The sequence below is a fragment of the Stegastes partitus genome, unplaced genomic scaffold (genome assembly GCF_000690725.1).
Source record: "Stegastes partitus isolate 25-593 unplaced genomic scaffold, Stegastes_partitus-1.0.2 Scaffold117, whole genome shotgun sequence".
Lineage (NCBI taxonomy): Eukaryota > Metazoa > Chordata > Actinopteri > Pomacentridae > Stegastes > Stegastes partitus.
The window spans coordinates 642,517-664,987 of NW_007577848.1; the positions used below are offsets into that span (position 1 = coordinate 642,517).

Consider the following 22,471-nt stretch of genomic DNA (forward strand, 5'->3'; position numbering starts at 1 on the left):
TATCAATGACAAGTATAGAAACACAAAGTCCTGCCATTTCTGGTGGACTAAAGTGATTATCACCTCCTAATGTGTTTGAAATGTGCAGAGGTAAGGCATAATGCTGTTGTATATTGTGCAAGAGATGTAGTTCTCTGAGCAATTTCACACAAAAAATATATGGTGCTTTACCATCTCTGCAACAAGCTGTGTCTTATTTGACTTTCTGCAAAATAGGTTTTTTAAACTGACAAACATGTAATTAATGGCACAGTTCAAACGTGATTCAAGAATGATTTGTCTGTAGTAAAGGCAAATAAATCACAGCAGCATGCTGAGGTCGTTGAGGTTTCTTTAATCCAAGGGATGCAGGAGGAAGTGAGCAGACGTGCTGCACACAGCGAGAGTCATACAGAGGAGACAATTAGTGGCTGCAGTAGCATTTGACAGCTGCTGCAGAGAATCGGCAGCACCCTCAGACACGTGATCTGGCTTCATGCTGCCAGTCAGGATGGCCCTACAAGTTTAAAACCAGCATGAACTATGTAAGCCCCACAACGTCTGCATTAGGAATCTCCACATTAGAGTGGAAGTGAATGACAAAACTGTGTCCACGCTCACTGTGCATCTGTTAGCGAAATCATGAAAACTCCTGCAGACAGGAATACGAAAACAAGCAGATATATAGAGAAAAAATTCAGTGCTCGTCATCAGCTCTGGTTGGTTTGTGCGTCATCTTACATCATTGTGAATCTTCATATGACTGAAACCCAGTCAGCCATCTATCCTCAACTGCCACATATGGATGACTTCCATAGATAGACTAGAACTGACACAAAGGTTTTGCTGAATGTCATAAAAACATCATATTGTCTGAGATAAACACTACAATTGACAGCGCTAGCATGCTTCCTTGTCACTTTTATGTCCCTGAGAAAAATGGCTTCCAGTTTATATGTGCAGCCACAGCAGCATGTTCTATGTCAGTTTGTGACGTGTTATTCCCTTTATGTAGTAAGGTGATGTAGGGATGTGGAGGTGGGGATTGTGGTTTAGATTACGATACCTTACAAATAATTTATTCACCTTTTTGTTTTCTGCAACAACAGTCTTTACCTGCCCTTTGTCATGTGTTTTAGTCTTCGAACCACCACTTTCTGACTGCTTGTTTGACCTAATTTTAGCTAAGTAGGATAGAAAAGATTTCCTTACCTGAACAAAGTTATTATAAGGTTTACTTAACTCCAAGTAAAGAGTAATAGCTCTTTTGGAGCACACCCAAACAAACCGTTAAGAGTCCCTATTCTGCTTTTTGAGGTTTCTCCCCTTCCTTTCGTGTTTTGTATAGTTCATATTGGTTTTTTGTACATTTAAAGGACTGAAAACTTTGAAAATCTAAAGTCCACACTCAATAGACTTATTCTCTCCCACAAAAAACACAGCTCCCTACCAAAGTCTAGTCTTTTCTTGCGTTAGTTATCACTGTGTGAAACGTTTGTTGAACACCTGCCAAGCAGCCAGTTTGGTACGGTTTTGTTGGGCCAGCTGACCAATCAGAGGAGGCTGAGCTTGTCAGGAGGTCTTAAAGAGACAGGAGCTAGAACAAGGTGTTTCAAAATGATGCAAATGTGCAGGATGTGGGCTCTTTAACCAGACAATAGTTTCCCATCTGCATTGTAGAAAGTAGGATTTGTAAAGAATGTTGTCATTTAATGTAATTCACATTTTTCTGGCATTCTTCTCTGATTCTCAATAAGAATAAAGTCGCTGAATGTGAGTGTAACAACAATCACAGTAGCTGCAGCAACACTGAACATTTAGATGTTGCAAATATTTCCTGATGACTGCAGCTCATTTTAATCCATGGCAGCAGACTGACTTCAAAGATGTGTTTAGTCTGCTGTGGGATTCTGTTGTCTGCTACATACTTCTTTTGTTCTTCTTCTACACTACACAGGCTGTGGCTTTGAGGTTTATTGACGTTTTCCCTCCGAAGCTCGAAGCTTGATTCTGGAAGCTTGCTGGTTTTATAAAAGGTTAAACGATTCTAATTAGTCTAAAGTGCACAGTGCACGCACCAAGTTTTTCTTTGCATGCTGTGCTGGGGGATACTTCAACACCACAGCTTGCTGCTTTAATGCTCTTCTCTCGATGTCTTCATCTCTCAGAGTATTTTAACCTTTGCTTTCTGTGTCTGCATTGAATTCCATTAATATTTACACAACCTCGTGCTCATTTTTATTGAAGTCAAATCTGTCTTCTTTTACGCCTCCCTCTGTAGCTGACCAAGCATTCTCTTCATAAGCTCATTTCGATATGCTGCAAAGCAGAAAGTGTGAGCTCTAAATCCTGCTCCCAGCATTCTCTTGGGGCTCCATGTGACAAGCTTTGATGTGAATAACCTGCAAAGATAGCTTGTGACCTTCACTTTTCCTTGGAACTTCTCCAGGCCTGTATCTACCTTGTCAGGTCAAACTTCTGAAGAGAAACTACCAGATTGTGTATGCACAAACTGGTTTTATCACAAGCCGGCATGTTGGGTGTTCAGACTCTTAATATGATGATCCAGCTAAGTGAATCATTTTCTCTCACCCAAAAAAGGGATCTTTTCCCAAATGGTTTCCAGAGTGTATAATTATTCCAAAACACTGGTTTGGTGTTTTAGTGTGTACACTTTTAGTGTGTTTCAGTGGATAAACAGAAACTTTGAACCCTAACTGTAGTTTTATATCTGTATTTATGTTGCTTTTGTCACACAACGTTGCTTAAAATAGTGTTTGATCAGCTGTGCTGTGTGTGTCACTCCTTACTGCGATGTGAAGAGGACGTTTAGCGTTTTTCTTGTTGTTTATTTCTTAAATGCAGGCAGAAGTCTCCAGTCGAACAACTTGAAACCACTAGTGTGGACACAGGTTGTTTAAATCTGATGGCTTACTGTTGTCCTAAAGATTCACCCTCATCTGTGCTTTTCTGTTGAACCCTTTGAATTGTTAAGTGCAGTTATTTATTTCTCCAAATGACCTGGACAAGGTCAAAAACAAAGCACAACATGTTATTTTTCAGCACTTACTAACTACAGCTGACAGTTTGGCTCTTCTCTGCTGTTGGTGTAACTGCTTTCATTGCTTCCACTTCAGAAGATGCCTGAAATGCTCAGAGCACTCTTACACTTTACTAAAATTTCACCTGCTGTCATTGCTTTCGGCACATCTACTTTAATTGAACGTGAAGCTCATTTCTTCTCATTAAAGATTCACAGATTGGGTCTGACAACATCCTTATGCACACGGTTTAGAGACCCACTCCTGATCACACGTGACACATCTCAGTGCGATATATGTGTGATGTTCTGGTTATTTTACACTGAAGTAGGCAAGTTTAATTGTTAGACCTTTTTTCTATCGATTGCTGTTTAATACAAATGGACCCCACGTCTGACTCAATGAGAGTCTAGTCAGCTCATCTGTGCACAATTAAAAATGAAACTCACATTTTCCCCATTAATGACCTGTTATTTCACTCGAACGGAACCCATCACCAGCACTGATGCGAACACTGAGGTCTAGTCCACATGTACACAAGTATTTTTTACAACGGGTTTTATCCTGCTTCATTTTCAAAAAACATTTCTCTCCACATGAAAATGTAAAAACATGACTGTGACTGAGGCAGCGTCAAGGACCAACAAGCTATCAACATGGGTGCATCAAGGAAATCATGCGTGGACTGATTCTGATGCCTCTCTTCATCACTATAGTAGACAGGTCACTGTACATTTATGTGAAAACATGTAAAAAAAAAAAAAAAAGTTATCAAGGCTAACACCAGCAGTATTTTGGCCACATCACTATTGCACAAAAACGCCTGGTATTAACAAAAGAGATTTCCACTGTGTCGACATGTCAACAAGGTAAACAAAGTTTCTTAAGATCTTCATCCTATACAAAGTTTTCCAAAAGCTTGGTTTTAAAGAAACTGAGCCGGCATCTGTGTGGGGGGAGGCCTAAAAATAGCAAATAATTTTTCCAGGATTGAGAAATTAACCCAACATGGAAGTGCCAAAAACTGCAGTTTCTTAAAAAACGACTTGAAGCTGACTCCAAAAGTGAGCCAATCCCCATAGAATCCCGTTGTTAAAATGTCAAAATTCACTGCAGAAATGATCATGTTTACAGCCTGGTACAAAAGCAGTCTTGGTCTCGATAGCTATTTTCCCTGTTCATTAAAACTGTACAAGGGGTGAATTGTTACATAACTTACTCATTTAAACTGTGGTGAGGCTTAAAGTGATGCATAATTAAGGGCAAGATGTTTTGAGTGGAAGGTGGGTGACATAACAGGACAGTCCATGGACCAGAAGCAGATGTCTGGATTTAGAAATGAAAATAAGTAAACTTTTGGTTTTTCAAAACCTGTCATCAACGTCATGGTTCTGTGTGAGGTTTGCCACGACATTATCAGCGTTTGAACTTATGTTGCTCATAATGTTCTGTTTTGACATTTGTTATTTTTTCTTTTTATACCAGGATTGTTCAAAACTTTGAAGCATTCTGTGTTTGGAAATGAAATCTTGTAATAATCGACTATAAAAGCATGTTAGTTGTTAAAACTGAGTCAAGGTTAGGCTTCCAATACATAAACATGATTGATGAATGTGATTAATATGTAATCATGTTATCTGCATCATAGTCAGCTGATGTGGAATAAAATGGCTCAGCCAGCACAAGTTGGCAAGATTAGCGAAAGGACAGTATAGCAGGGAATACAGCTACGGTAAGTGTTAATTGGGTTGTATTTGTACTGGATGGTTATTGACTGTTTCTCAGCCTTTGTGTGCTGTATCCTCTTTTAAATTACTGAAAGCATTTCCTAACATAAAGCACTGGCAGCAAGTGAACTGCACAAAGGGACAAAGAAAAAGCAGCAAGCATTTCACTGAATATTATCCACACTGACAATGTGCCACAGTGAGTAGCACGAGAAAAACAGATACTGTGGCATGTGTCAGGTGCACCGCAGCACACCTGCGCTTTGTGCATGTTGGAGTTCAAGTGAAGCTCTTCAAATCCAGTCCAATACCTGCAGCCACTGACGCTTTTTTCTCTGTGTTTAATGTTGAAAATTGTAATGCAGAGCTATTCAGCTGTCAGACTCACCTCAGTATTGACAGGTACTAATAAACACTCAGATACAAATTCTTTAACTAGCTGAAATTGAACATCTTGCTGCAGGTAAATACAAAACAACAAAAAAACACCAAAAAAACATTTATCTTTCACTAAGGACTCTTAAGTTGAAGTCGTGTGTTGTGTTGCTTTCAGTGCCTGGAGCTCCTCCCAGGAAGGTGGAGGCAGAAGCCCTCAACTCCACTGCCCTCAGGGTGACCTGGAAGCCTCCCCTGTCTGTAAAGCAGCATGGCCAGATCAGAGGCTACCAGCTGGTCTACTCCAGGCTAGAGAAGGGGGAGCCTCACGGCCAGCCGCTCATCATGGACGTCGCCCTGCCTGATGCCCAGGTACTGTCACACTCTCACAGTTCAGCCCCATGTCGCTGTGATTTGTTTAACTTGCTGAGACGATGACCAAATAAGAGCTGAAGAAGGAGGAGTTTTGTTCAGATCTCAACATTCAGAGGGAAACACATTTCTCAGAATCTTAAAATCTTAGAAACATTTCTTAGTAGTAGAGGGGATAGTTAAGAAACCTTATATAGAAAAACAGATAGAAAGGACTACAATATACATTTGAGAGCTACATCCACCATATAATTTGAAATTGCATTAAGCAGAGCATCTATTGATAATTTATGTGCAGGGCAAACATACAGGAACAACAAACACAGCAGGGTAAGTCAATATATTATATTATTTCAAGCTAACATTTAGTTATGACTCCCCATAGCTAGCATCTAATAAATGTTTTAACTGTTTGTTAGCAAAAATGTGTGCCAGAATTTTGTTCCCACATTGTTATTTGAATTCAAATATTTTGCCTCATATTACATAAGTAATTTAAAATTAATATAAACCCTCTGAACCTCAAGCAGTTTCTGGGTGTTTTCTGCTCTCATCACATTTTCATACCGTGGGGGTTCACTTTTCACTGCAATATAAAATCCTGCATCTCTATGGAAACAGCACAGCCATGTCTAAAAGTAGAGAAAACTCAGAAATCTTCTGAGCAGTATAACAGTTATTATGCCATAAATAAACAAAAGTTACCAAAAAAAAAATCTACAATCAGCATGTATACATTTTCCAAAATGTCCACAAGTGTTACCAGTGCTGGAAGAATGGTGGCTCCTACATACTGTAGATATTTGACTACGTCCATTGTTCTTATTTGTTTCCATACTTGTCTCTCTGCTCTGTGTAAACACAGCCTGCAGTTCACCTGGAAACTCTTGGCACATGACTGTTAGTGACAGCTGAGTCAGTCATGGCAGATTTTTTTGTTTTTAATGGATTTTGTGCACGTGTTTTATTTTGTAGAAAAAAATTTGGCTGCTGTTCCTAGCACAAACTCACACCCTACATAATACTTTCAAGGACTTTTGTAAAGTTGAAAATCCAACAATTTATCTATTTTTACAGTTTCTAAGTTTTGATAAATGGAGTCATTTTGGCAAGTTTTTGAAAACATAACATGATTTTCTAACACACCGGCGGGTTTGGGGGTTCAGAGGGTTAAAGTACATTGTCAGGTGCAATTTAAAACACACAATGCAGAGTCTCATAAAACAAAATGTGCAAAACAATCAAAAGGAGAAATTAGTGATGATGCACTGTGAACTGTCTATATATTTAACTGAGTGGATGAATAACTGAATATGCAGCGAAGCACTTCACATACAGCCTGAGGAATTAAACAAGAGCCTCTACTTAATGGTCTGTCATTCAGCATCTGTGCACTGTTGGATGTTACCAAACAAGCAGCCAAATTTGCTCTCTAATAACGTTAAATGATGAAATTGATGCGAAAATGTGGATTCACTTAGTCCCGTGTGCTCATGATGCCCATTAATTAAGGCTTCAATGGCATAATAACTTTAAATATCCGTCTGTGTTGCAGAACGCAGCCGTTCTCCTCGCTGTCATGATGTTCGTAACTCACTGCCAATCGCTCTTTTGTCAAACCAGGTGTCAAATATCTCTGAATGACAAAAGTCTGTCACTCTAACAGACAGATGAAGCCTGCAGTGTTATGTATTCCATGTCTAAAAGCAACAAATGAAAGAAAAGGTAGTAAAGGACGCTTCTCCTTAAGAAGCATAACATTATTCATTGTATAGCATTAGGTCTCAGCAAAGGAGGATTAGTCATTCTAATCCTAATAAGTCGGATTAGGTCATTACTGATTCAACCATTTACACCTTAGCTATTAATAAATGTATGTGCATTCAGGAAAAAGACTCACAGTATATGTTTGATTTTGTTTTATTGTCTTTTTTTTTTTTCAAATGTGAAGAATCTCTGACTTTATTGCATACAGCTGGCACCTGTCCACCCCCGCATCTAAAATAAATCATCTCTTCCAGAAAAGCTTCAAAATAAGAAGAAAAGGATGAAACTGCAGCAGATACATAAATATAAAATAACCAAAAAAATAAAAAGCAAGCAACTCTGGAAACAGATTTAAATAAAATCCAAATGACACAACATAAAGGTGACTGAGATGATTAAATATTAAAAACATCAGCCTCCTATTTTAGGGTTGTCATTGACATCAAAATAAGCAGATTAGGGTGATTTTTTTAGATGCTGACGCTCTGTACAGAATGTGCCTTCAAAACTAATATGTGCAAATGATTTCTTATCTTCCCCTGAATCAGAAAAGGGATGAAACAGATTAGAATAGCTGTGTGTGGTCTGCAGCTTCCTGATGAAATTGCATTTGTCATTAGATCCAAATGCCATGGTATTTTTAAGATGCACTTCCACTGCCTTGTTATTCCATTAGAATAATTGCATTTCATGTTTGCCGGAGTTTTATTTTTATTCCAGCCTGCAGTCGTGGAAAAAAGCCACAAATGTGGAAGTGTGAATAATAGAAAAACACAGATAATCCTGCTTAGGAATGCAAACATATGCAGGTGATGTTTGTGTCTGAGGTAGTTCAGTACTTGACGTGTTTCCTCCACAATCTGAAATACAGAGAAATATTCAGAAAGTTGACTTGCTTTTTTCTAACAACGACAAGTATCAGCAGCAATAACACTGATGATACTTGACATTTGAAATCTTTGTTTTGCTAACACTTAACATGAAATGGTGCTTAGGCAGCTTCATGAGAGAAGTGTGACACATTAAGTGCATCATAAAATAACTGGCCTCTACACACTCTGACATATAATAAAGTCCTTCAAAAATATGTGCCCTTATTAAAAGAACAACAGCTTTACAAATAGGCTATTAAATGTCAATATGCAGTGAGCATATGTCCCAGAGTTTTTCATTTATAGCAAATATGTGTGTGTGGATGGATGAGAGTGTTGACAAAATTTGTATTAACAGTGAAGCTTCTATTCATTTTTCTCCATGAGACAGCATTAGACAATGCAGATTTGGATCTACATGATGAAAAGTCATGCTGCATTAGCTACTAGTAGTTCTTTTTTTGCAATGAAACCACAAATGTACAGAGAACTGCCACAGAGCGACTGCTGATCCTCGAGAGACAAGAGATTCAAGAGCTTTAGAGACAACATTTTATTTTGATGATTTTTATTTCGATTTATAGATGTTTTTCCATGTTCGGCTCAGATATTTTGACTTTGAATGGTACGTGGGGACAAGTCAGTAAATTTGGAGAATTGAGTATCTAAAGTATCTATAGAAAAACTTTGCTGTTGTAAAGCAGCAAATGTGTTGGTCCCAGTAACAGCTGCTGGTGTTATGAGATTTTAGATGTATGTGAATCAGCCTTTGAGTGGAGGAAAGTTTGAATATTCAAACCTCTTCGCAAATATGCTTCCATGTGATTATCAATTAAATTTATAGCAAACTTTTGAAAGGTAGCCAAAAAACAAAACATGACTCAGACTTGTCTTTATTAACTGCTTTGGAGCGAATAAGTGAGACTGTGTAGTGTCATCAATAATTGAAGAAGCTGGAAACAAAACCAGTTGTTTGCCAACCGCCAAAAGACTACGAAGGAAATAAAACGAGCAAGACTTTAGCCATCTACAAGAGAAAAATTAAATTGAACCTTCACTCTTTGTGTTCACTTAGTAATATTGTATTTATCAGCCGTGTTTTATACTCTCTGGAGGCGAAAGAAATAAAAAAAAAATGCTGATCAGTCATAAATTAAATGTTCATTATGTCAAAACGTATTTACAAAAGGTGTTTTCATTTCCCATGATGCTCATTAACTCTCCTTAGAAAAAGTCCAACACCTCCTAATGCAGGCATTAAAACTTTGTTGTGAATTTGAAGTTTTTGGAATGTTGCCATTCCTATCAACCTTAGATGAGATACTTCAAAATGTGCCTAAAATACATTATGGAAAAATGGCTGCTGTGATGGTTATTTAAGAGCCCATATTCTGCTTTTGTGTGTCCTTTCCTCCACTGTTCTGTATTCTGTGCAATGTAAAATTAGAAAGCTGTGAATGTGCAGAATATGGGTTTATTTGAAGCTTCTTCTCCAGGATGTCTGAGAGAAATAGTATTATAAGCAGTTTTTCATGTTGTAATTTTATGTAGTGGTGGGATCCTTTAGTTTTATCTTGTATGCTCAGTGTGTTTTGGATTCTTGCCCTGAATTGCTTTTCATGTTTCCTATGTCCAGTAATCTTAACATACAGATCACTGAGGTGCTGTTAGAGGTGGACCTTGAAAATGATAAAGAGCTTTTTAGGTGTTGCTTTGATAAAGGTATGTTTGCTGAGACACACTGCGCGGTGTATTGAGGTTTACAAGTGATGATTGTTAGTTGTAGACATCAGACAGTGACAAGTTAACACAATCAACCATAAGCAGCATGGCTAAGAAAGAGATAAGAGCGACACCTACAATATTTCAACAGAGAAAAAAAAAGAGTGTTGTGGATTAACAGCAGCAAGAGTAAGCACTTGAGAGCCTGCTGGAGCGGAAGTCAAAGGGTGAATGTTTAAAAGCCCTCGGTGAGGTGGTGCTCAGCTTCTTCCCTCTCAGCTTGTTTTGTTCTCCAGAAGCAGCGTCTCACCTGATTTCCTTTGTAAGCAGCATTCCTGTCTTATCTGTGCAAGGCAGGAGGCCTGATAAAGGGCCTGCATCTCACAACCCATCTTCAACCTCTCTCCGAACACACACACACACACACACTCTCACACACACACTTCTCACACACACACTTCTCACACACACACATACACACACACACCTGCTGAGGGGACTTTTCTTGAAGGAACTGTCTTCAAGCCTCATCTGTGATAAGTTTAGTCTGTCCCTCTGGCATCAGTGATGGTGATGAGAATCAACACATGGTCTGTGGAGTGATCCTCTGCCCCACACACACACTATACACACACACACACACACACACACACACACACACATTGAGGGCCTAAACTCAATATGACCCCCCCACACACACACACACACACACCTCACCAGATCTGTACTTTTTTTTTTTGGTATTTGGAAAGATGACAAACTTACATTCAAATATCACAATGGCAATATTGTGAGGAAATGAGGACAAGAGCAATTTTGGTGTAGAAACAGACTTTCTTGCGCTTTGTAGGAGGGAAAATAAGCACCAGAGCTGTTCTTTTTTTTCTCTGCTTTAGATGACAATGATGTGGTTTTGTCATTTAGTTTCTCCTGTATGACATTCATTGTGTTGCACTTGGTAGTTCACAGTAAAGGTGACTTTCCATCCAACGTACAGTTCTGATAGCATGTACTGGTCCCATATTGGTATAGAGACGCAGCACAGAGTTTCTATGTTTGACTGTGTTACCTGCTCACTGTATTGACATCACACATTCTCTGTGATTTGTGGGTTTTGTCTGTGGTTTGCTGATGAGTGACTTCAGGAGATTTCAGAACCAGCTGCACCCCAGCTGCTTCTTTTGTCCTTGTCAAGGCAGTGGATACCAGCCTCCAGTGTTGCTGCTGAGGTTCTGGTGTCTTCACTGAAGCACAAACTGAGGCTGGGCCACGAGTGCTGAGCTGCATGTTGTCTCTACTGAAGCTGCCTGAAAATCCCTCAGTCGTTGCACTGAGCCTTGGCTCGCCAGCAGTCAGCACACATCAGTGTTTTGTCACATAAAAAAGACCTTGATGACAAAAAAAAGTTCAGTCATGCCAAATTATGGGAGCTCAGAGGCAGGGACCAAAGCTTTAATTGGCTGCTCATTTCTTGTCCTCTGCTGTTTGTTTTAGACTTGAGTCCCTCTATCTCTGTTGCTGTTCTACTGGCAGACCCGCAGACTTTAAGATCTCAGTGAGGCGTATTTTTGGATGGCTGAAGAATGGCTGAAGGGTCCTCTTATCCCTCTCAGCGCTGATGGCTATGAAGCATGAGCGTTGCCTGATTTGATAAGACCTGGCAACCTCTCATCTCTGTTTGTTGGAGCCAAACCTGGGACAGTCTCTTCATTGTCTGTGGAAGCACCAGTGTGTTCCACATGAGCCCATCAAGATGTAGATGTGAATATGGGCATTTTAATAACCAACATGTTTTGGAACAGGACCTCCACCACAGAATAGGTAAAGCCTAGTTTAAAAAAATACAAGATGAAAGTGAATTGTCCACTGAACACACTGAATCAAAAAAGAAATTCATATCAGGCCTCCAACCCAGAGACCACAAAACAAAGGTGCACAGCAAAGGTCATGCACCATCACAAAATACTATTTCTGAAATCTCTGTTTTCACAAAAATTGCTATTCTGCTTCTTTAAAGAAGGTATTTAGGACGCCTTCACAACTGTAGTTGTGTTCATGTGGACTGGATTAAAGGAAAGGTCCCATGTGGCAAAATCAAATTCTGAACACCAGCAAGCCATGCAACACTGTACAGCACCTATCACAAGTAGTTTGTGAAGAAATAATGATGAGCATACAATAAATAATTAAGAGCAGATTGTCACTAGCCATGCCTGCTGTTTGCAAGGATGTCTGGCTGCAGAATTGGGCACAATTAATTGGTTTAAATGTCAGTTTTGGCCGGGTTAAAACACTGATATCATAGGTTTGGACTTCAACTTTAGCAGGGTCAAATAACATGAGCTCATAACACAAAAAGAACTTATCTATATACATTACTAACACTGTCTTTACTCAGCTTACATCAAATTCCAGTCATTTTTACCATTTTGTTTCCATCCAAAGGGGAGCGTGGATTCAACGTAGACAGTATTTCAAGACTATGAACAATGGTGGAATGTTACTAAAGTACATTTCAAATACTTTTCTAAAGTACAAATTGAAGGTATTTATGCTGTCATTCACTTTACAATTTCTGCTTCACTACATTAAGAGGCAAATATTGTACTTTTATACTTCCTAACATCTGTCCGACACCTGTAGTTACAAGTTACTTCTCTAATGACACTTTTTCATATCTTTCTTGTTCAGTGAAAACAATGTATTTCTAAACTTCCATTGTTTTTGATGAACATAACATTTTCCTGCTTTCTTCTATTATTTAATGACCCTTTTGGATTAGCTGGAAAATGCATCGTCACAAAGCTGAAAACTGTGTTTGTGAGTTTATGAAAAGTTGAGTTTTTAAGAGGTACATAGCTGTCTTAATAGCACAGTATACTTATAAACGAGTTTAAATAGCTTAACATGAAACAGCAGTAAAAGGCAACATGCACATCAATGCAGCAGTGATATTAAAAATGTCACATATGATGGTACACTACTGACAGTGAGTATTGTTCTTCAGAGGGAATACTATTACTTGTTATACTTTGGGTCAAGTTTGAACAGTCACACATCAGAATAGTTATGCTGACACTGAGCATCTGATCACAATCAATGTTTAACTCCACCCAAATGTATTAGTTACACATCAAATCAACATTCAGTGTTAACCACCCCATTCTGCAGGCTGCATCCAGGCTCTGCTCGCTGGTTGATGCTGGGAGGTATACAGTGGGTTAACGGAAAAGTTCTAAAAACAGCTGCCTGCTGCTGCTTCACCTGCAGGAAACCAAGATAAAAATGGAGATCGTATGCAAATTATTTTCAGCATCACACAGTGTGGACAATATCTGCTCACAGTAATGTATGTAGGTTTTAAGACCAGATCTTCTCAGTAACATACAATAAAACATACTGTGTAGTTGAAAATGTTAACTAGCGCACCAAGCAGGTCTAATATATCTACTGTGTCTTGAAAAACAAATAAGATGCAGCTGATATGAGGACTCCATTGGCCAGCTGAAATGCTTTGCAGAAGAGTTCAGTGTGGAACAATCTGTTTTCAGAGTTCTTATCAGTCATCTGTTCTCTTTTTGTCTCTATCTGGTCTCTTTGTCGGTTGCCATCAGTGCAAATCAGAAGGAGAGGTAAGGAAAGGTGAGAGGACAGATAGGTAATAATACAAGATAAGATTAAATTTTAATGTCCCCCTTGGGAAATTGGCAAATAGAATATAACTAATTATTGTACCTTTAACAGGCCGCATTTTTGGATTTTCAGCAGTTGGGGGTCATTGTGCCTTGCTGTGAACAGTTCTCCTTCTCCTCCAGCCACCATTCAACAACTTAATGGCTGCTTCATTTATCCAGCCAGACAGTGAGCACCACCTAAACTTTCCTGGATGTATTGTCCCACTGATGATTAGTCAGCACAGTCTGATGTCAGCGACAGCCTTTGCATATGTGACAGCTGAAACCCTGCAGACTGTCTTCTGTATGTAGTGTTGTAGCTGATCAAAAACTCTGCTCGTTATAGTAAAAAGAACATTGTGACATTTTCTTTGACCCTTCATCATCAACATCACTGCAGAATAGAAAGCATTATCCGACAGTGGTGAAAAGAGTACAAAGAGAAGAAATTCTTAACTATTGTAATGAAAGCCCACATAAATACATAGAAATTCTGAGATGTTTATATTACTGTATTTAGTGGATTTTTCTCAGATAGGATTCACCCTAGCAACCTAGAAAACAGCTTTGTGATTAGTGACTGCAGGGTACGGTGGATTTTTAACTCTAACCATGATCTTTTCCTAAACCTAACCAAGTGGTTTCAGTGCCTAAACTTAACAAGGTAGTTTTGAAGCATTAACAAAGCAAACGGTTCCTTAAAATGACAGAACAGCATCAACAGCAAACAGCATGTGAAAGCGACAGAAAATACAGAAAGAGGGTGAGAGAAAATGACAGAAAGCAAAAAGCCAACCGTGAATGAAAACAGTAGAAAAAGATGTCAAAAAAAAAACAAAAAACAGTCCAACAGTTAGTGAAAACAACAGAAAACAGCATCAGAAAACAAAAAAAACAGCAAGTGAAAACAATGGAAAACAGTGTCAGAAAACACAAAACTAACAAGCAAGTAAAAATGTCAGAAAACAAAAGTAAACCAAATCAAAGTGACACAATTTTTAACCGCGGTTAAAAATCACAGAAAACAGTGACAGAAAGGTGCTACCTTAACTCAGCATTGCTGGTTTTCTACACTGTTGCTGTTCTAGCGTTTAAGGCTTGAGTCAGTGGGCAATTAGCCATCGCAAACAATGACCAACAATGACATTTTCTTATTTTCCTCTATTTCTTGCTCCCCAAGAAAATAGACTTGTATTGATCCTGGAAGACTTTTTTATCCTTTCACTTGTCTCTGTCCACTTAAAAGGTTCGTTTGAGGCCTGCAGTTGAACTATTTGCTCAGCAAGTGACACCTGTCATAGATAGAAATTTAACAATCCACACTGCACAGCTGCTCCTTTTAGATCTGTCCTGGAAAATGTGACTTGATTTTATAGAAAACAACAAACGCTCCATGATGATGAGGTTAAATTGCCACAGGGATATTATCACATTCTTTTCATTCATTTTTTGATTTGCAGAACAATCTGCTTCACCTGCTCCATGAATCCCACTTCATCAGAGTTCTTGATTATCTAAGATAGCTTAACAAGCAGCTCTATAATGTGCGGTTTTAATGTTCCTTTGATGTTTTTGTTTGGTGATGATGACAGAATTCTTTAAGGAAGCATTGATTACAGTAGAGCAAAATAACACCAGACAGGATGACATTTACAATGGCTTCGCTCACTCTGCAGCCTCAGAGGGATCTTTAAGGACATATACTTTACTGCCTGGTATGAGGGTGCTGCATACAAAGTGAATGACATGAGAGCATAAATGGCAACTCATGCTTCATGCATAAATAGTGCACCCAGTAGTATTGTTTGATACTGATGATATTGATATTGATTGGTGGCAGAGGAATGAGGTAACCTGTAAAGATAAGACTGATCATTCCTGGAGACCCACACAGGGATGAGCTGGAGGTTATGGAAGAGGCTAGCACTGCCAAGAAGGTGACACATGGAGCCACCATGCTAAGATAAACTGCTGTTTAGTAAATGCATGGGTGAAGCCATGGAGGATTCGTCCTTCTTTATTTATAGTCTATGAGCAAGACTTGGATGTGCTTTAAAAGTAATCAGCAGCATCATAAAATTTGAAAACAGTGGAGTGAAGCCAGTTTTGGTGTGATGTGACTTGGTCTGCTAAAACCAGGATTCTGAACTGGTTGGAGACAAGATAGTGGTTCTTTAAATGGGATCCTGCATGTAAGAGAAGAAACAGCTACTGTGCATGCTTTGTTTACGCAGTCGAGAGTGTTTTTGACTTTGCCCTTTGTCTGAAGCAGAGTCTCCCACCACACCGTCGCAGTACTTTGATGTACAGTACAGCAGTGAGGCCAGTCATCATGAGTTCAGAGGAATCCATCCTCATAAGTTCACTGACAGAGCCAGCGATACATCAAGGCGTAGAGTACAGTGATACATCAGTTACTGCATGAAAGAATGATGGTTACCCAACACTGCGACCACTTTTAGTCTCCCTGCTGCTTTATTTAATGGATCTCTCTTTGATTTAGAGCTCAAGCTGCACTTTGGCCGAGGAATGGACCTGATTTCCACCTCACCGTTAGCTGCTTACATTGTTTATGATAACGGCTCTTATTTATTTCTACCAAGAAGCTGAGGAAGCGAAGCCCTTTGTCTTTTATTCGTGGTTAGTCAGCAAGGTTGCGCAGTGTAATACAAAATGCCCCGTGCTTCTGAATCACTGATGTGGAAGCAACCGCTCACGGGTTGGGAGTTAAACAGGATTATTAATGTTCCTTTCATTAAGGGTTCCTTAGAATTAGTCGTTACCCTTTATGGTGCTGTAACAAACCTTTGTGGTGTCAAACATCCAGTAAACCTTTTCTAAACAACCATTCCAGCTCAGCTCTCTATCGCTTCACACTAAAACTGGCCTACATAGACTTTTTAAGTCAACTAGCCAGACTTCTGTTGTGTCCCATGTCTAGAAGTGATGGGTTAGTTTAGAAACATTTTTACAATATTGTGAGGATTTAGATTTCAGCTTGTGAAGTGTAGTAGTTCTTAATTTCGTGCTCTGGGGATTCAGAATACATATGTTCTTTGTTGAAGTTCTTCACAATGGCAACAGTTTCACTCCAGAGCACTTAGGACACAGTGTATTCATCTTTGAATGCAACATTTTCATGGCCAATCCTGTTTTGTTTAAACATGCTAGTCACTTTAGAAACCAGAGCTCTTAACTCAACACAGTTAGTAGCAACTGAGAGTGTGTAGGCAGACAGACTTCTTGTGTTGTTTTACAATTTTGGTTCACATAAAAAATAAAATTGTTGTGAATCATCAATAGCATTTCTGTGCCGCAATAAAAGGGAAAAAAAAATCACATTAAGATTATTTTTGACAGATATTAAGGTTGCAATCTTAACTATTTAGGTAATTTTTTTATTTCTTTTTTCCAGTGGAACGGAATGGAAAGGAATGGTGATGACTTGGAACACAGCTCAATAGGTGAAAGCGAAGTAACAAATAAAAAAAATGTAAAAACCGATGGTCAGTGTTGTTCCAAAGTTGGATGTTATTTTAATAAATGGTTGGTTTTTAGTATAACGAAATGGATCAACACAGGCCACAAAAAGAGGAATGGGGTGGTGGATGCTACTCAGATAATACAAATTAGTATAACTAAAAGGAGGACAATGTTAACCTAATCTATATTAACAACTGAAGCACTAAAATTTAAAATATTTCACTACCTTGCCTTTATTTACTAACCCAGCCAAAATGTTAGAGGCTGGAACATTTACTTAATGCAGATTAAGTAAATGCTAAATGTAAATGTTTTCTGAGGTGTGCACGGAACAAAAACCAAAAACCTTAAATGTGGATCAGCCTTTAGAGACAATAAGTGACTTATACATGCAACAGGACCAAACTCAGGTCTGCTATGAACAAAGTTTCATGAAACAGCCACCATCTAAGTTACAGCAAGATGAAACAAAGAGACAGAAGCGAGCTGCTGAAACCAAATCAAAGCCTCCCAGAGTGACAGTTTCCATGAGCTTTGAAACAGGTGCAGCTTGATTGGAGCGCAGCGCTGGAGCACTGGTCAGAGAAGGGCCTGTCAGAGCAGCAGGGCACAAGTACAGCCACCAGTCCGGCACAGAGGCTTACACCTGCTAATTTACATGCTGAACAAGGACAAGATTAATCATACAAAAAAAGATGAAAGGCACACAAAGGCTCTGGGCCATGACATGATGTGATTTCTGCTGCAGTCTGTACCAAACAAGCAGTTTCCCTTACATCTGGAAAATAGGATTTATAGTCTAGTACATCTCTATAGCATCAGTATGCACAGGTGTGTCATGACATATTTTGCTTTTATCAAAAAAAATAGACTTTATGCTTTGGATATTGCAAAATCAATAATATTTCGATCAATTGTTTAGCAGCAGTCATAGCTCATATATCTTACCTAGTAACACTAATATCTGTACAATGGCTATTTTTGAATTGTGACATACACGTCTACTCAAGCACCTGTTTTTCTTTACTTATTTTACTTAATGTGTTGTTTTATTATGATTTTACGTTTTATTTTTGTTTGTTTTTGTTTTATTTTTGTTTGTATGTTTCTTTCATATTCAGCTAATGGCGATTATCTCAAAATAGCACATAAGGTCTATCACTAGACAAAACTTTCTAGTGCTTAAAGGTTTGTTGAAAGTTCAGACTTTCTGAAGTCAGCACTATTGTGCTACTTTTAATCCTGATTAGCCGTGATTTCTGTTAAAGCTGCACAACTCTGCAAGATCCTCTGTATTTCTGGGCCAGTTCAGAGTGTGGCAGTGACATTATCTGGCTGCGTTTTGGTAATGATTAATGAAGAGGAAAACCAGTGGTACCCACAGACCACCAAAGAACTATAATCACAAAATCAGTCTCAGAGAAGCGGAGGCACTCCAGAACCACAGGGTGAAATGTATTCTAACTAAGCAGTCCAAACTTTGAGCAGACTTTCTCTTCCTCATCCCTGTCTCTACTTTTCTGCATCTGTCTCTTTGCTCTGAGCACAACCTCAGGGAAAAGCTGTGACATCTAAAGTATACATGCTCATTATCGTGCTGCAGTATGAATCCTTCTCAACAAACATGCAAGCCATCATGTCTCTGAATGTAGAGCTGCTTCTCCTTGCTCTGGGTGGAGCCGATTCGCTGCTGATGTCCAAACCCCCTGGACTTAAATATTCCCAGCAGCATGTTTCACTCTGGGTATGAGTCACTGCAGTATGATTCTCTGTCCTGTAGGTCTGCTTACATCCTCTGTTATTTGCCACTAATTTCTAACTGGGATTCACCAGTAAACAGGACTTTATTCCATCTTTTAATGTGAAACGCTGCTCAGTCTTAGCCCACTATAAGCTTTTGTCCTTGTTTCCCCTCCTGAGAAGTGCTGTACTGATGTTCCTCGTCCTCTCAGACACAACAAGACAACCCTTTTCTTACAGGACCTGTGCTGATAGTAGTCTTGTGTTCTTTATTTGATAGATTCTGTATCTGTGATGAAGCCTCTTTTCTATCTCTCAGTGAACAAAGCTTCATGTATTGATCTTCTGATGGTATGCTTCTTTTGTGCTTTGGATACACCTGATCCAGTTTCCACAAAGTGTCAAAGTGTTTTAGAGCTCCATGCACTGCCTCCTTAGAAACCTTTATTCAAGCCATGATTTAACACTGAGAAAGCCCCACTTTGCTCAGAATAACAATTGGACTTCTGACACTATTGCCTGTCACTATCACAATGCTGCTTAGTGGACAATGTTCTGCTGGAAACTTGAGGTCCAGTCATATTTCTAACAGATGAACGCTGGCTGATACGTCAAACAAATGAAGTGTCATCTGAACTGTTTGGAAATCTGACTTTTGCAAATGCTGACATGGTCATTTCCACTAATATGATGAGTTTGATTGAAGAAAAAGAGAAGAACCTGAAATATTTATTCTTCAGTTTAAAAGGTCAAAACCTCTGGTGCTTGTAAATGTTTGTTAATTCTTAAACTTTGTATTTTTTAATTTGCAAAAGGAAAAATATGACATATATTGTATTTCACATTTGCATCCGATTGCATATATAATTTGAAAAACTATGAGAGCTCTCTGCAAAGTGATTTAATTGAAGTTATTTGGACCAAAGCAAATGTGTAAAACACTCCTGTCCTTTACATAGTCCTAGATGCTAGATTTTATTGGGGAAAAGGGGATAGTGGGAATATGTCCCCCTCACTATTTAAAAAATGAGATGCATCCCTCCCAACAAAAACATAAAAGAATCAGACTTTTAATTTCTAAAACTGCCATAACATGACTAATAGATGTAACAATGCCTCAGACGGGGGTGGGTAGGTCTTTTTCTTCATCTGTGGGTCTTTTTTTTTTTTTTGCTGTCAGAATATGAATTATGAACTAATGCAACCACCAAATCCAGTGTCGAAAACATCATTAGATCCATATGTCTGAAATTCTACATTTTAAAGGGAAGGATGCCCAAACTCCCTGCTTCTTATGTATCTCCCTGTTATTCAAATGAGTCCTACATCCTAGGTCTTCACTTAAATTCTCTCGTAGAATATCTCAAATATTATGGGTATTATTAAGATATATTCCTGTCAAGTGAAATTAGACATTTTTCGTTAAGGAAATATCTGAAACGTCACATTTTTTCCAATCCATTTCAGTTAATAATTGCACTGGATGGTTTTACCCAGCTGGAGGGAAAATTGGCCAGAAAAATAACACTGAGGAATGTTTCGGCCAGCTAAGCAGCACAATTTTTAATTTGGTCAACAGTGAATTACAATCAGACATTCTGACTGATGATGCAAAGTAAGACAATGCTTTAGTGTCTGGTGCATGTTCCTATTGTGAAGAAACTGGGTTCATGTTGCAGGTGAGTCAATAGGCTTGGCTCGGGAAACTCTGGATGGTACACAAGGTTTGAAACTTAGCCCAGCTGGGGAACCTGCGGAGAAGAGCTCCATCGTACATTTACACATTACCTCCATTTCCTTGTGTAATTTAAAACAACCCCTGTCCTGGCTGCTCTCTGTCTCTGTCAGTCACTAATCGCTGTAGTTGTCCAGCATCCTGATCAGAAGAGAGAAAGAGTGTACTCTGTTTTCTGACTCGTCTCTCCCATCTGTCATTTTCATCAGTGGACTCTTGAGGACTCAGTGGACTATGTGAGTAGCCAGTGTGTTTTGGTGGACTGAGGTTATGGGGAGTGTGTTTTCTGTCATATCATCCTCCGATCTCTATGTGGGTACTAACACAATTATTTTTCCCAGTTTTCCCAGCTAGCTTCATTTGAAGGGACCAATATACTCAACATTTGTACCTGGAATAAGCATGTCATTTCCGTCTCTACACTTTATATGAATAATGGCATCTGATCATGGGATCTTTGCATTTTAACTTGATAAAATCTAATTATCTTGATTCTACTCATATTTATTATGTCAGGGGAGGCAATGCTAATCCTCAAGGACAAGCTACAGTGAGATGACGTAACAGATGCAGCAGCCAAAAGCATGTAGGCTACACTGCCTTGCTAACAAGACTGACTTTGATTTATTCTAGTATCCCTTCTGTACTTCACATGATCCAATGCCAACATTTGTTGAGAGAAATGTAAAGCAAAGATGTCAGAGCAGAGGTTTGGCTTGTTGCACATCTTTGTATACAGTAGAGTAGAGTAAACATTTATGTTTGACTTTTAATTAACCGCAGTGGCCACAGTCTCTCCCTAACTTAACCAAGCATTTGAGTTGCCTAACCTTAATTTGTCTTGGTTTCTCATGGGACACACCAGCAAAAGTGGCTGAGAACAACAGGGCTAAGATCCTGTGGGGGCTGAAGGAACAACTAGAACATGTGAAAGGTCAAGGTGATCTCAGTTGTAACAGAAACATTTGGGGCTATGACCACAACACTGGAAGAGTAGCTCCAACAGGTTCCAGGTATAATGTCTGAGGTCTATGTTCAGAAGAGTGCAGTGCTAGAAACATCTGAGATGCTGTGCAGAACCCTCAGGTACTGGGAAGGATATGTGTTCCCTTGCGTCCTGCCAGCCGATGAAAAGAAGCAAACTTACAGTCGAATAATAAAATTACTATCTAGTCAGTCTGGTGTTGCACCTCTAAAGAAGTAATTTGTTGTGCAATTGGCTCTCCTCGCTTTCATTCCTCTTTCCTAAATCCCTGAGGCCGTTTCCATTTTCAGAAGAGACAGGATTCTGTCACTTCAGTCCGGGCTCAAACCAGAAAATCAAAACCAAACAAAATGCTGAGAGAGAGCTGGCAGGTCCTCAGCAAAGAAGGAAACATTCCCTTAAAACTCCAAACTGTCTGTTTTAAACTCTTCTCTGTATGTGCCAGGCTTGTTTCTTGACTTTTCAGTGTGTTTGTGTGTGTGTGTGTGTGTGTGTGTGTGTGTGTGTGTGTGTGTGTGTGGTGTATATTCTTTGATGTGTGTGTTAGGGTGGGTAGGGGTGTCGCAGTGTCATGCATTGAGCTTTGATATGAACGCAGACATTGACATAAGACTTGAGAATTCATGGCCCAATATTTGCAACAGAAAACTAGGACGACAACTGCGACAACTCATTACCGTGTGTGTGTGTGTGTGTGTGTGTGTGTGTGTGTGTGTGTGTGTGAGACAGCTTGATTTTATTGTGGAAGTAAAGTTCAGGTTGTGGTTTTACTGTGTGTTTGTCAGAGCCCAGGGAAGGAATATCTGTATATCGACTATGGTATTACACACACATACACACAGACAATATCCCAGACTCTACAGCAGTAATTGTCAAACAAGTGTTGAGTCTCCAGTTCAGCGTCTCTTGCTCCCTCCTCTCTCACTTTGCTGGAATCCCTGCGATCACATTGTTATTTTATTAAATGCGGAGTCTGTTTTCTCGTACCTTCCATCCAAT

At 39.1% G+C, this 22,471-nt stretch overlaps 1 protein-coding gene across 10 annotated transcripts in view; it reads left to right on the forward strand.

Annotated features, from left to right (window-relative positions):
- The window catches only part of ptprfa (protein tyrosine phosphatase receptor type Fa), a 349,532-nt gene that overhangs the window by 232,063 nt on the left and 94,998 nt on the right, over positions 1-22,471 (forward strand). For all 10 annotated transcript variants that reach the window (XM_008278153.1, XM_008278154.1, XM_008278155.1 and 7 more), the window contains one exon: positions 5,301-5,494. In XM_008278153.1, the coding sequence (XP_008276375.1) occupies positions 5,301-5,494 (194 nt within the window). The remainder of the gene's footprint in view (positions 1-5,300; positions 5,495-22,471) is intronic.